Genomic DNA, 13,554 nt, shown 5'->3' on the forward strand with positions numbered 1-13,554 from the left:
ACTGAAAATAAGTGATTTTATTCTTAAACAATACATAAGGTTTGAAGATAGGAGGATAATGGATTCATTAATACTATAAATACTAAAAAAGTGGGTAATAGACATAATAACAACTTTTATTAGATATCATTTTTCTTTGAACATAATAATTTTATTCAAATATGCACAATAAAATATTGAAAATTAGTAACAACCTAAACTCAAAAACTTTCAACACAATTGTCAATTAGCTCATCTCCATTCTCTTCCTCACAAGTTTGAAGATCAATAAGACACTCATAAGCTAAACTTTCACACAAATTCCACTTTTCACTCACTCTAGGCATGTTGTAATAAATTGCTTAAATCAAAACTGAAACTTAAATCAAATTTGAAGTAAACAATAACATGAGGCTCTGGAAGGAAAGGTTATAAACATAAAGGCTTATAAAACAAGTTGCTTAGAAAATCCGCTAGGAGCTCTTATGCATTTAACGTTTAACATGACTTCAAATAGGGCTGCTCACAGTCCTATAGTTATAACATTTAACATGGTAAAACATTTTACATTTAACACAACATCATGAATACCCTTATTATTGGGGTTTATTTACATGGGGAGTTAGGATTAGAGTTGTATACAGGCCTTGTCCAACCTTAACTCCTTCCTACCAATTTATGAACATCAACAACTGCAACAAAACACAAAAAAAACTAAATACAAACTAACCTATACACAAAAACTAAAAAATACACTTTTCATTAACTAAAATTAACACTTGAATAATTTAAAAACTAATAAAACTTGTGAGAAAACACCAGATCCTATTGATTATTCATTATGGGGAACTTGAGTTGTTCTATGTGGACCGTCCTTCGTTTTTTCGGTTCTTTAATACTCTCTATTATGCTCTCTAATTGTAATCACCCTGAATGGCCTTTCATACCTTTGCAGCTCCTTACCCCTGTTAGAGCTCACTCCACGGTAAACCACTGTCCCTATACCAATTTTCCCCACAATGCCACGTATACCCTTGTTATGTTGCGCCACACGTTTGGCTTTCTCCTTTTCGATTCTCTCCCTTATCTTGTCCCTAGTTTTTCTCAGTGCCATCCCATTACCGACGATCTCCTCTCCGTCGATCACCGTGTTTCTATAATTCCGCCCTCTAAGTCCGAACAGAATTTCCCCTATCGGTGACCCTAGCCGAGGACTCTCATGCGCTGTACCTTGTCTCTGCATCTGTTAACCCCCTGCTAGCGTACGCCACTGGTCGCTCTCTACCCTCGCAATCCTGCCACAGTACCGCCCCCAATGCGTACACACTTGCATTCATGGTGATGATAAATGTACGTTCAAAGTCCGGGAATGCCAACACTGGTTCCTTCTGAAGCACCTCCATGCATTTCCTAATGTTTTCCACCATATCGGGCGTCACCTGCTGATGAGTACCAGATACCTGGCCATTGCCGGTACAAATCGTCTATAGTAGTTCAGAGCGCCCAACAATCTCCTGATTCCCTTAACATCTGTTGGAATCGCCATTTTCCTGATTGCTTCTACCTTATTTGCGTCTGGCCTGACTCTCTGTTCCGATATTGTGAGCCGTAAATAATTTATCTGGTTTCTCCCCAATATTGATTTTCCGCATGATAACTTTAACCCAAATTTCCAGATCTGTTCGAACACCTTGGGCAAGTGGGAAACATGTTATTCCTCCGTTTTGCTAAAAATGAGCAGGTCGTCCATGTATACCTGGCACATGGACTCGTCGATTCCCCATAAGAATTCGTCCATCAATCGTTGGAACGTGATGGGGGCATTCTTCAGTCCGAAGGGCATCCTAGTAAAATTCGAAATGCCCCCTTTTGAAAGTAAAAGCTGTCTTGTGCTGATCCTATGGGTGCATCTTGATTTGGTGGTAGCCGGCCTTCAGATCTAAAGTACTAAAGATCGTTGCCCCACCCAGTCTATCTAAGACATCTTCTAGTCGTGGTATCGGGTATCTCTCGTCTACCGTGTTCTCATTAAGGCCCCGGTAATCAATTACTATCCTATAATTTTCTCCCTTGTCTCCCGGTGTGCCCTTCTTCCACACTGCCCATAGGGGGCTGTTGAATGGGGAGGTACTATTTATGATGATACCCTGTTTTTTAAAATTCTCTAACTCTTCCCAAATATGCTGTCTAAGTGCATGTGAATACCTCCTCTCTTTTACATAAGCTTTTACAGAGCTCCCCATGTCCACCAGGCACCTCACGCCGCTCACCTTGATGATAGGCAGACTGCTGATCTCTCCTTTGATATTGAAAATCTCTAATGTGCGGTCACCCCTTTCCTGACATCCTCCTCAACTTTCTTGCCTTGATCTCCTTCCCTCACTCACTCGGCGCCAACTAGTGTTTGGCGGTTTATTGCTCCGTCCTCCTCTTCCTTCTCCCTCTGTTCTTGATACTTCTAAGGTTTCACTAGAGGACTCAATAGGTCTATAGTCCTCTCGTCTTTTCCACCGTTTCCACTGGAAATTTATTTCCATCGGTTCCCCTGGTCCCGTCTCAAAATTTGGCCAGTAACAGAATCGTGAGAGCAGCAGTTCTGCACCTGGAGGGTCAGAACCAAAATTACCAACCTGTAGCTGCAGTCAACCAACCTTTATCTGCAGGAGCCGATTATAAAGCCGCTCTATGCCTCCTCTACTCTTTGGGTGCCCTGGTGTGTTGAGATACCATATTATGTCAAGGTCCTTCATTTCTCCTCCATGGATCTGGATTAGTCCTCTGTGGATTGTAAGCAACTCTTGTCCATCCGATTTCTTCTATTTCCATACAGGGCTCTTCCTCTCTGGCGCTGGCGTTAATTAGCTCCACCATGCACTCTATGAAGGAGCGATCTCTCTGCATTCCCTCCTTCTTCCCCAGCTCTTTTTCCAACTGAATCTTCAGTACATTGGATAGGAATTGCATCTGACCCTGTACCTGGATTGTTTCCATCATCTCACTGAGTTTATTGGCGATTCTGTTGTACCATGGCAGGAGTTCCGCAGCATACTACCCATTTGACTGTCTCAGTTTCTTCATCTCCCTAATCATCATGAATCCTCTTCTGAGGCCTACCCTCCTCCAAACGCCTTCTTCAATCTCGCCTTGATCATGCTCCAGGGTGTGTCCTCATCTGCTTGAACCTGATTGGGGATGCTCCTCTTTACTCTGCAGATGACTGCTGCTTTTAATCCCTCCGCATCTTTGTTATCTAGTAGATTTTGGATAGACTTCGCTTCAATTTGGCCTATTAGTTGGTCCACCTCCCTTTAAAAAGTGATTTAATTCTCCAGTCTCTCCAGTGAATTTTTCTAAGTCACCACTTCCTTCCTCAGGTCCTGGGCGGTTGCCATACGAACCTTAATCCATTCTAGCTTTGTGGCATGAACTTGCGCCAAAGAGACTTCTGGTAGTGGCTGAATTTCTTCTGGAGGTAGGTTCTCTGCAGATAAAAATTGGTTGATTGCAGCTTGAGGTTTGTTATTCTGGTTCCGACACTCCAGGTTCAGAACTGCTGTTCTCACGATTCCGTTACTCGACATAGTTTTATAAAATGCAAGGAGACGAAATTCAAAACAAGAACAAAAATTCTTCTTGAAAACAAAAATTACTCTGGTATCTAAAGCTCCCGGGTTTTGGCACCACTTAAGTATCTGCAAAAGCAAAGCTTAAAAAAAGAGAAGAAGGAATAAGATCGGACATGCTTGGACTGCTGTAAAATACTGACTTTATTGAGTTTGGTACATCTCTTTATATACATTCGATCAGCTGATCTCCTCAGTCAGTAATATAAATAAGCAAATGGGTAAGCTGACAAAAAGCATCTAATCTCTTATCTAATTTTACAATAGGTAAATATATGTTATAAATGTGGAAGTACATGTATAAAAATTATATACAAATTAAATTTTTATTTTTACTATTATAGAGGAAAACAAAAGAGTTTATATAAGGAGGCAGAGTAACCATTCAGAAAGATTAGGGATCAAAGTAGTTCCGCAGCTCAAGAGGCCAAACCGGGATTTGCCACTCTGACCACCCCTCCCAATGGCCCAACATCCAGATTCCGAATTCGATGGCGACGCGATTTCGGGACAGGTTTGTTTCACTTTGCTTCAACACTCATTAGCAGTATGATAATCCATGCGTTCTCGCATCAAGAAGCCTGCAAAGGATCTTAAATCACAAATACTCCACGGCTAGCAGACAACACGCGAAATACGCAATACGCATGAGATAGGTGAGGAGGTCGAGTCGTTTCGGGCTTTGGCTCTGGAGGACGAATTGGATGTCATCTTGTCCACATTAGCTCTCCGAGCTTTGGACCCCATCACCAGACAGCACTTCGAGCTTGCCCATGCTAGCACCAAGTTCCCCACCGTCGATGAGGTGATAGCGTTCGTGAGACAGAGATTAATGGCATGTAAGCTGTCTCATGAACTTGATATGCAGCCTCGTTCCGACACTCCACGAGATAGGCCTGCCGGTAAAGGAAAGGGTCTCCTTGCTAGCCAGCAAGGTCGGTACGAGGGCCCGTGTCACCACCTAGGCAATTGGGTAAATCGGGGCGTCGCCAGTCACCCAGCACTTCCTGGCACGGGAAATCCATCTCTCCCGGCAAGAAGTCTTGTCCCCATTGTGATGGGCGGCGCGACCAATTTCTGGCTTTGACCCCTCAGGAGCTTACCAACCTTATCAAGTCATCTGGTCTGAGCCGGAACTGCCTGAGGTCGGGTCACCACACTTCAAAGGGCCCTTTGGAGTTTATGTGTACGTTTTGTAGCGCCAAGCACCACAACGTGCTGTATATAGAAAGCCGATCGGGTTGCCCCGCTGCCGTAACTTCGCCTAAGTACGAGAATTTTGTGGGTCATACCTGTGATAGGTCTGGCCTTGCAATTCTCGTTCCAAAGCAGTACTAATTTTAAATAAAAATTCAACATACACTTGGGATACCTGAAGTAAGACCCGGACAGGTTCTGATGTAATCACACCCTATAGTGATCAACAAGGGATACTGACCTCAGTCCTACAGAACACCTATGAGACGAGCTAGGGAGGTGCTCCCAAAGGTGGTTGAATCTTACCATGGAACTCCAACACTAGTGAAATATTGAAGCCACATCAAATAAAATAGCAAAATATTTCAAATGTAATAAGAAGCATACTAAAGAGAATAGGAGTAGTAGCACTAGGAAGGGGGGTTATTAATAAAATTAACTATCTTTATTACTGAAAGATGCAATAGCTAAGACACCAAACTTAGATGGTTCCAAAAACAGATGAATGCGATCGAACCACTGGATCTCCCATCACACCCTTCTCAACTGGTAACTCCAACACTGTTTGCAGTAATGCATGCTCTTTAATGCTGTTAATTCGGTGTATTGTCAATTATAAACTATACAGTTCATTTTTGCTTTGGTAGCAAATTTATTACTGGGTATACAGAAATTTTCTCACTATGTTTGCGAAATATACAATAAAACATATTTGACTGGATTCACTATGAATGAACACATTCAAAAAATTAATGTTATTGAAATTCATCAGTATATATAATTTTGTCCTAATAAATCAACTATAAGGAATATAAACAAAAACATACATTTTTAAATTTATAAACATTTTGAGGATTTAATACCAAGTACAAATAATACAGATTATTTTCAAGATGAAAGAAACTTGGTTATATCAGAAGCAAATAAAATAAGTCTTTTTAAATTCTTTTCATTTGATGAAAATTGAAAAACTTATAAATAAAAATAAAAGTAATACAGAAAAAAAAATTAAAATAAAAAAGATAATAATATAATAAACAAGCAAAAAAAAGATAATTATTATATTACAAATTATAATAATGTTATATTATATGTAGGAACTATATTTTATTGGAGTTTGACTTGGTAACTTTCAAAATTATGGTCAAGGAGAAAAAATACTGAAAACAGATAAACCAGAAATAATAATCTGTACGTGCTTGCAAGAACAACCATCAGTCTACTAATATTATTTTACAAATTCAATATTGCTCAACCCTCGCTAAGCTAGGTTACAGAGACTGGTGGTTTTTTGTTCCTGCCAGGTTTAAGCAAAATTGCCCAAATAATTTATCACTTAGGTTGGATGAATTTATATCTGGATGTTAATAAATAGAAAATATCAATAGGTTCACGGAAGTAGAAATTCTTTGTAACAAACTTTTTTTTTTTTAAACCAACCAAATAATGTTTTCAAACTAAATTCATTGGCTTTCATCATGAAAAAAACAAACTATGAAAATCTGGAAGTAAAAAAAAAAATTAAAATCACCTCAGTGGTTTATTTCATGGAAAGATTTAATTTCCACAAAATACAAAAATAAAAAGCATCAATTATCTCTCTCTTCTAAAAATTAAAAAAAATGTAACGGTTTTATTAGGAACCTTTTAAAAATAAATAATCAAATTCCAATTAATTATTTTTAAAATCAATTTTTTTACAAGGAAATAAATCAATTCTATAAGTTATAATTATGAAAAAATCTAATGAGAAAACATCTTTTCATAATATTTATTTATAATATCAAATAGAAAATAAAAATAAAGATAATATGCATAAACAAGAAAAATATTTGTTATAAACAATACAGTTTATTTTTTTAACAGCAATAATGAGTATTATATGAATGCTCCACTTTCTTAAATAAAAATTGGTCAAATAAAAATAAATATAAATTAATCAAGAATAAAGCAGATTGAAAATATACACCTTTGAAAATTTACTACTAATGAACAAATAAAATTACAAAATCAATGAATGATGTAAGTATGTATTTTTTCAAGAGAATTTCAGGTAAATTAGAGGAAAAATACAACTTACAGAAAACTTGATTCAGATTATAAAATCCCTATTGTCAATTTCAGGAACTATGAAACCAATATATTATATTATTCTCATCAGTTAACAAAACTGCCTATTCTAAGAAAGAGAGAAGGTAATAAGCCAAAAATAGACGGAAACAATAAAATTAACAATACGTCAAATCCACTCTTAGATTAATGTAACATTAATTAATTTTACTAACCTAAATAAGGTTTAAACAAATTGGTGTTCTTAGAAAAACTAGGAAATATGTGAGGAAGATAATATTCTTTGAATCTTTCAAACAAAAAGTTGAAACATCTATGCTGTTTGTAGAATTTATCCCTCCATTCAATTCTTGAAACCTAGAATTTAGAGGTTTAATGGTAGTAGAAAAAACTAAATAAACTAAGTAAAAGGTAGTAAAAATCACTACAGTAACAATAGTAAATGTTTAATTGAATAAATATTGCTCAATAGAGTGCTTTAGTACAAATTACTTTTAAAAAATTGCAATTAAATATAATATCACATTAGAAATAGAAAAAATACTATGTAATAAACAATGCTCACTTGAGTAACCATAAATTCAAGTAATGCTTCCAAAAAATAGCGAGTAGGGTCATCAGGTAGTTTTTCACCACTAGGAGATGGATAAACTGGTTGAATTTCAAAAGAGCAAATAGGACCTAGAAATCACATGAATAATACAAGACACTAGATGGTACTAAAATAAAATTAATAACATTAATTGATAGGAAAAGTGTATAAATAAAACTTAATATAAACATTTTGAGATAAGAGCTCATCATCTTTAATAGACATATCCAGATCACTCAACTTGCTTGAAAGACAAGGAAATCTGGTATTGAGGAATTTCAATTACAGTATAATAAAATTTTATTCCATTTATTTATTGAAATTTACAACTCTATTGAATAAAAATATATCCAGTAAATGTAATAATAGTTCTATTACAATGACATGATTACAGTCTTATGGAGAAACTATTAATTCATAGCATTCCAATAAACTTAAATAAAACAAAAGATAAAACTTATAAGCATTTATAATTTTTTTTAAAATTTATACACTGCCCCCTATTGGAATAAGCCTCATTTACCACTGCATATACCAATTAATAATGGATATTCTGACTGATTCCTACTTGTCTATAGATGGCACTTGCAAAGCTATACAAACCCTTAAATGAGCTGCATCCATATCTCCCACCTCATAACCTGTTAGACGTGGACACAAATTCTGTGCAAATTAGTCATAAACAGTAGGCATGTGGGATATATCAACACCAGTGGATCTAAGGAACCTATGAGGGATCAGAACAAGATTTTTTCATTATTTGCCAGCAAAAGAATTCATGTCGCAATCCTTTATGTAAATTAATACGAGCCTTGCCAGAAGTGAAAGATGAAAGGCAGTACAGCTGTGGGAGGGAAGATAATGCACTAAAGTATTAAAATATCCAGAGAGACTAAAAATAATTCTTCATATGGTCAACTTGGATACTTGATTGATTTGAACTAACAAAGAAGTAAAAAAAGAAATATATATCTATATAGATACACACAAACATTTATTATGTTGCTGAGTTAATCCAGTAAATATGGAAAAAAGGAATGATTCTAAATATCTGAAAAACTGGTTTAGTCTGTGATATACTGAGAAAAGAATCAATTCATTTTTTTATATAACTGTTACAGAGTCATATTACTGGTTCTGGTACTGGTGAATTTTAAGTCCACAATAACCTGTAAGTATTCCAATGATAAGTTCATTTCTCCTTTGAAATAGCAACCACTTAGTTCTAGAACACTTTTTTTTATTTAAGAAATTGCATTGATTGTCTGAGGCCAACATATTCCCTCTATTCCTCTTTTGCACTTCACCAAGTTCAGTCATGAACCTCATTACACTGGTGACATCAAGAGATACCAATTAAAGGTTCTAGCTCCAATTAAAGAAACTTAACACCTTTTCTAGCCAGCTGATAAGCTTTCTCATTACCTATAATTCTTTTCTGACCTGGGAAACCTACGAGTTTTAATATCTTAAGACAAATGAAAATTTCAGAGCTTATTTACACACCCTCACCAGTATGGAGGTCACCTCAGAAGAGATAAAACCTTGAAGCGTGGCTGACTAACTAATTAGATAGCAATACCAGCTCCTGATCACAGCTGATAATTTCTGAAAATATGGTTGCATAAAATATAGCTAATATCTCTGTTAGATAAATATAGAGATATATTTAACAGGTGGGATTGTTAAATTAACATATTAAATAAACTTTCACCTCTATTAAACCACAGAGTTATATTATTTCTTCCGGTAATTTATAAGATATTGTGCAACAGTTTGTTTAGAAGGATAGATCCTCACTATGAAAATATCATAAGGGGCCACACAAATTTTGAATTAGAACAGGATGAATCATGCTCTAGGTCAGATTTACATCCTTTATAATTATACTATAAAACAATAGGGAATAAGCTTCAAGTTAAACACTGAACTTGGGGATCCATGAACTCTAATACCTTGTTAGTTTACATATTAGTACTGAAGTAAAAAACAGCCAAACCAATCCCTAGAGGATGAAGAATGTTGTAGATGTTGTAAATAAGTAGAAAATAGATGATTTACAATATTTAGGGATAAAGATTTTATCCTGGAATACTGAAAGCTAAGGAAGGCTAACTTGGAGGAAGTTGCACTAGGAGTTTCCATAATAATCTATCAAAATCGAAGTTACAGAGACTCATAGCATATATAAGACAAGTGTTATACTACATTTAACAAATGCTTGTTATATTAGTTATCTAAATGATTGGGTTCTATTATTTGAGTAATAGGAATTTTAAAGACCCCATTTGAATCAACAGAGTAACGATTCATTTCTAAAAATTAGTCACCAAGGATCAAAAAGGGTTTTGTAATAATACATTAAGAGAAAGATGAAGAGATATCAAATAAACATCCAATACCTTCTACGAGCACTATAAGGTATCAACCTAATATGCGTATATTAGAATTGGAAGGAAAAGGAAAGAACTGTTTTCAGAGAATGGAACAATTAATTCAAGAATGTTCCATAAAAACCACTAAATTTAACATTCGTTTTTTCAGTAGGCCTACTAACACATATTCATCAGTAAAAACGAGCAAAAACCCAATAAAAGATACAAAATAATAGTTACAATACAATTGGAAAATTCTAAAAACAAAGCCCTAAGTCCCTAAACCACCTCTATCATTAGTACAGAAAAGAATAATATCACATGCATGAAGACACAGCACATCTTACAACAGTCCAAAAAGAAACATCAGCCAGAGACAGCTCATCCCTCCAAGACATCTAAACACACAACCAATGAATATGTGTTTGGATTTCTTGGAGTGTTTAGCTATCTGTGGTTGAATAGTCTTTCTGAATGATTGATGAGGTATGCGCTGTATTTTGTCTTTATACATGTAATATTTGTGATTTTATGTACTAATGATGCCTGACTTTGTGAAACATTGACTTGTGAATTGTTTTTTGGTGGTGTAGAGACAGGAGGCTATCAGACTAGAATCTTCCAATAGTATTTTAACATACATATATGTACATTATAGTTGCTGAACAGACTGAATATTGTGGTCTCAAAGAAACAGATGTATCTTTAAATTTCAAGTAAAAGAATATTGTCAATGTTATAGACCACTTAATCCATTTTTTAATCATATAACACACTTCACAAAGGAAACTAAAAAAATTAACATACCATGTTGAGTATCATGAAAAATAGTTGCAGAAGAACATTGGTTTAGAATATTTAATCCTTGGTATTCAGGGAAAGGGCTGAAAAACCCAGGAACAAGAGTCGCAAACAATGCATGAACTTCATCAGGGCTATTCTCTCCTAAAATCTGGTACCATATAAGAAAATATCTAAAAAAATAAAGAAATATTTAAAAAAATTATCTTTTAATCCACTAAACATAATTTGAACAAGAAAATTAGCTTCTACTTCAAAAATTAAAATATCATTAGGAAAATTACCATTCACGGAATTTATAAAACAGTAAACCAACAGTGGTTAGGAGCCATGACCTTACAAAAAAATTATTTTACCAGAAGGTTGTTAGTTGACAGAATGTAATGATTGTAGGAAGATGTGGCAGTCAAAAAGATACAAAAATAGCAAAAAAAATATTTTTTAGTAATCGAAATTTCGCCCCACTTTGCAGGGCTTCATCATCGTTAAATGAGATTAAGAGACAAACAATGTAAGATATTATAAAACTATAGAGCATACATAGGAAGTTGTAGTAAAGATGCTATAAAAAGCAAAATGTAGTTAACAAAAAATTATTAGCATATATGAATAGAATATTAACTGAGAACAAATAAAATAAAGAGTGGTAGAATAGCAAATGTATAATTTGAGTAAAGAATAATGAAATAATGATATATAGAAGTAGTAAAAAATATTGATCAATTTTAAGAAGGAAAGGTTGAGGGTGAAAAACTATTTTTAAGTTGTAATAATTTCATTATTCTTTGCTCAAAAAATACATCTGCAATTCTACCACTCTTTATTTTACTTATTCTCAGTTTATATTCTATTCATATATGTTGATAATCTTTTGTGAACTACATTTTTTCTTTTTTATATCATTTTTTTTAATATATAGCATCTTTATTACAACTTCCTATGTCTACTCTATAGTTTTATCATATCTTACATTATTTGTATCTTGTTCTCATTTAGCCCTGCCCTGTATTTTGGTTACTAATATATAGTTTTTTTCGGTGATATAGATATAGGAGGAAATACGTTTGAACAGGTAGATAGCTTTATTTAGGTTCTACGGTAACTAGAAAAAACAAAATTGATGAGGAAATAAAAGCTAGGTTGAAGGCAGGAAATGCTTGTTATTTTCCAATTTGAAACTGCTTAACTCGCGCCTTCTATCTAAAAACTTAAAAATTAGAATTTACAAACTATTATCCTTCCCAATGTTCTTTATGGATGCAAGATGTGGCCTCTTACACTAAAGGACGAACAGCACTTTTTCGTGCATAAGGCAAGGTTTTCGAAAATAAAGTAGTATACAAAATATTTGGACCGAAAAAGGATGAATTAATGGGAGAATTTAGAAGATTAAACAATGCTGAATTAAGGGACCTACACACGGTAAATATAATTCAAATTATATCATTGTGGCGTACAAGATAGGCATATAAGGTTGTAGGGCTTAGTAATGAGCGGATCTTAAAATGTTAATAAACACTAAACCGATGGGTAACCGTCCGAGGGGTAGACCGAAACATAAATGTGAGGATTGCATTTAACTGATTTAGTTGCATTGGGATTGGAAGGGCATCACTGGAAGGATGTATGCAGAGAGCATTTGGTGGTATCAGCATCGAACCTCCGGGTTCGTTAGGCCTTCATTATTATTATTTTTTTGGTTTTTTCTTGCTATTGGAGGTTGAGTATCTGAGGAGGGGAACCTAGAAGTCCAACCACCTTCATATTTTGTTTATTTATTTATTTTTTGTTTTCAAATATTTAAAACCTTTTCCACTGTATGTGCTGTGTCTAAGAGAATTGACTGTTGAGCCTCTCTTAGTACATCAATAGGCACTCCCAAACCATTCACGCCTGCCACTGTGGATTTTAGTATGAGACCATTGGTGAATATAATTATTGGAGTAGTGGTAACACTCTCCAAGTGATACAGTTCCTTCAATTCAATTGCCAATTATTGATATTTCCTTAGTTTTTCTCCCACAGTAGAGCATATATTATTATTGTTTGGGATTAGGACATCGATAACTTCCACTTTCTTTCTTCTTAGATCTATAAGGAGGATATCTGGTTTATTATGGCTTACTATATGGTCTGTAATTATTGATTCATCCCAATAGAGCTTGAGAGGACCTTTTTGGAGGAGTCTATTTGGGTGGTACTTGTAGTATGAGCTCTTATCAGCAATTAACTTGTACTTCATTGCCATGCCCTGATGCAAAATTTTGGCCACATTGTTGTGCCTTTGTAAATATTCAGTACCAGCCAACACTCCACATCCACCCGTGATATGTTGGATTGATTCCAGCGTCATTGAGCATAATCGACACTCATCCGGTGCTGTTGTGTCTTTTAGAACATGTTTTCTATATGATTTGGTGGCAATCACCTGATCCTGAATGGCAACCACAAACCCCTCTGTATCGGAGAATAGGCTTCCAGCTTTTAACCATTCAACTGATCTTTCTTTGTCTATGGAAGCTTCATTCAGTTGGCTATAGAATCTCCTATCCAGAGACTTGCTCTTCCATTCTGCCAGTCGTTCTTTTTCTGAAACAATGTTCGGTTCATCCGCTTTGCTCAGGTTCAGTGCAGTCAGACCATAATCCATTATAACAATTGCCTGATAAACACTAGTGGTTTTTGAATGGAAATATTGACGTAGGGATAAATCCTGCTTGCGGCACGCTTCTTCAATATTTATGAGCCCTCGTCCTCCTTCTTTCCTGGATAAATAAAGTCTGGGTTTGGATGATATTGGATGGTGGACCCGCTCTTGCGTGAGAGTTGTTCTCACAAGACGATCTATTTCTAGTAGGCTGGTATTTGACCACTGTAATATACCAAAGCTGTAGCTTAGCACTGGTATGACCCAAGC

At 35.2% G+C, this 13,554-nt stretch overlaps 1 protein-coding gene across 1 annotated transcript in view; it reads right to left on the reverse strand.

Annotated features, from left to right (window-relative positions):
- The window catches only part of LOC106688677 (probable Rho GTPase-activating protein CG5521), a gene marked incomplete at its 5' end in the record, with an annotated part of 237,137 nt that overhangs the window by 209,645 nt on the left and 13,938 nt on the right, over positions 1-13,554 (reverse strand). The window contains 3 exon segments of the mRNA XM_067052337.1: positions 7,085-7,226; positions 7,435-7,550; positions 10,644-10,810. Coding sequence (XP_066908438.1) covers positions 7,085-7,226; positions 7,435-7,550; positions 10,644-10,810 — 425 coding nt within the window.

Source organism: Halyomorpha halys, unplaced genomic scaffold (assembly GCF_000696795.3).
Source record: "Halyomorpha halys isolate HHAL.00 unplaced genomic scaffold, Hhal_1.1 Scaffold1175.1, whole genome shotgun sequence".
In the NCBI taxonomy this organism is placed as follows: Eukaryota; Metazoa; Arthropoda; class Insecta; order Hemiptera; family Pentatomidae; genus Halyomorpha; species Halyomorpha halys.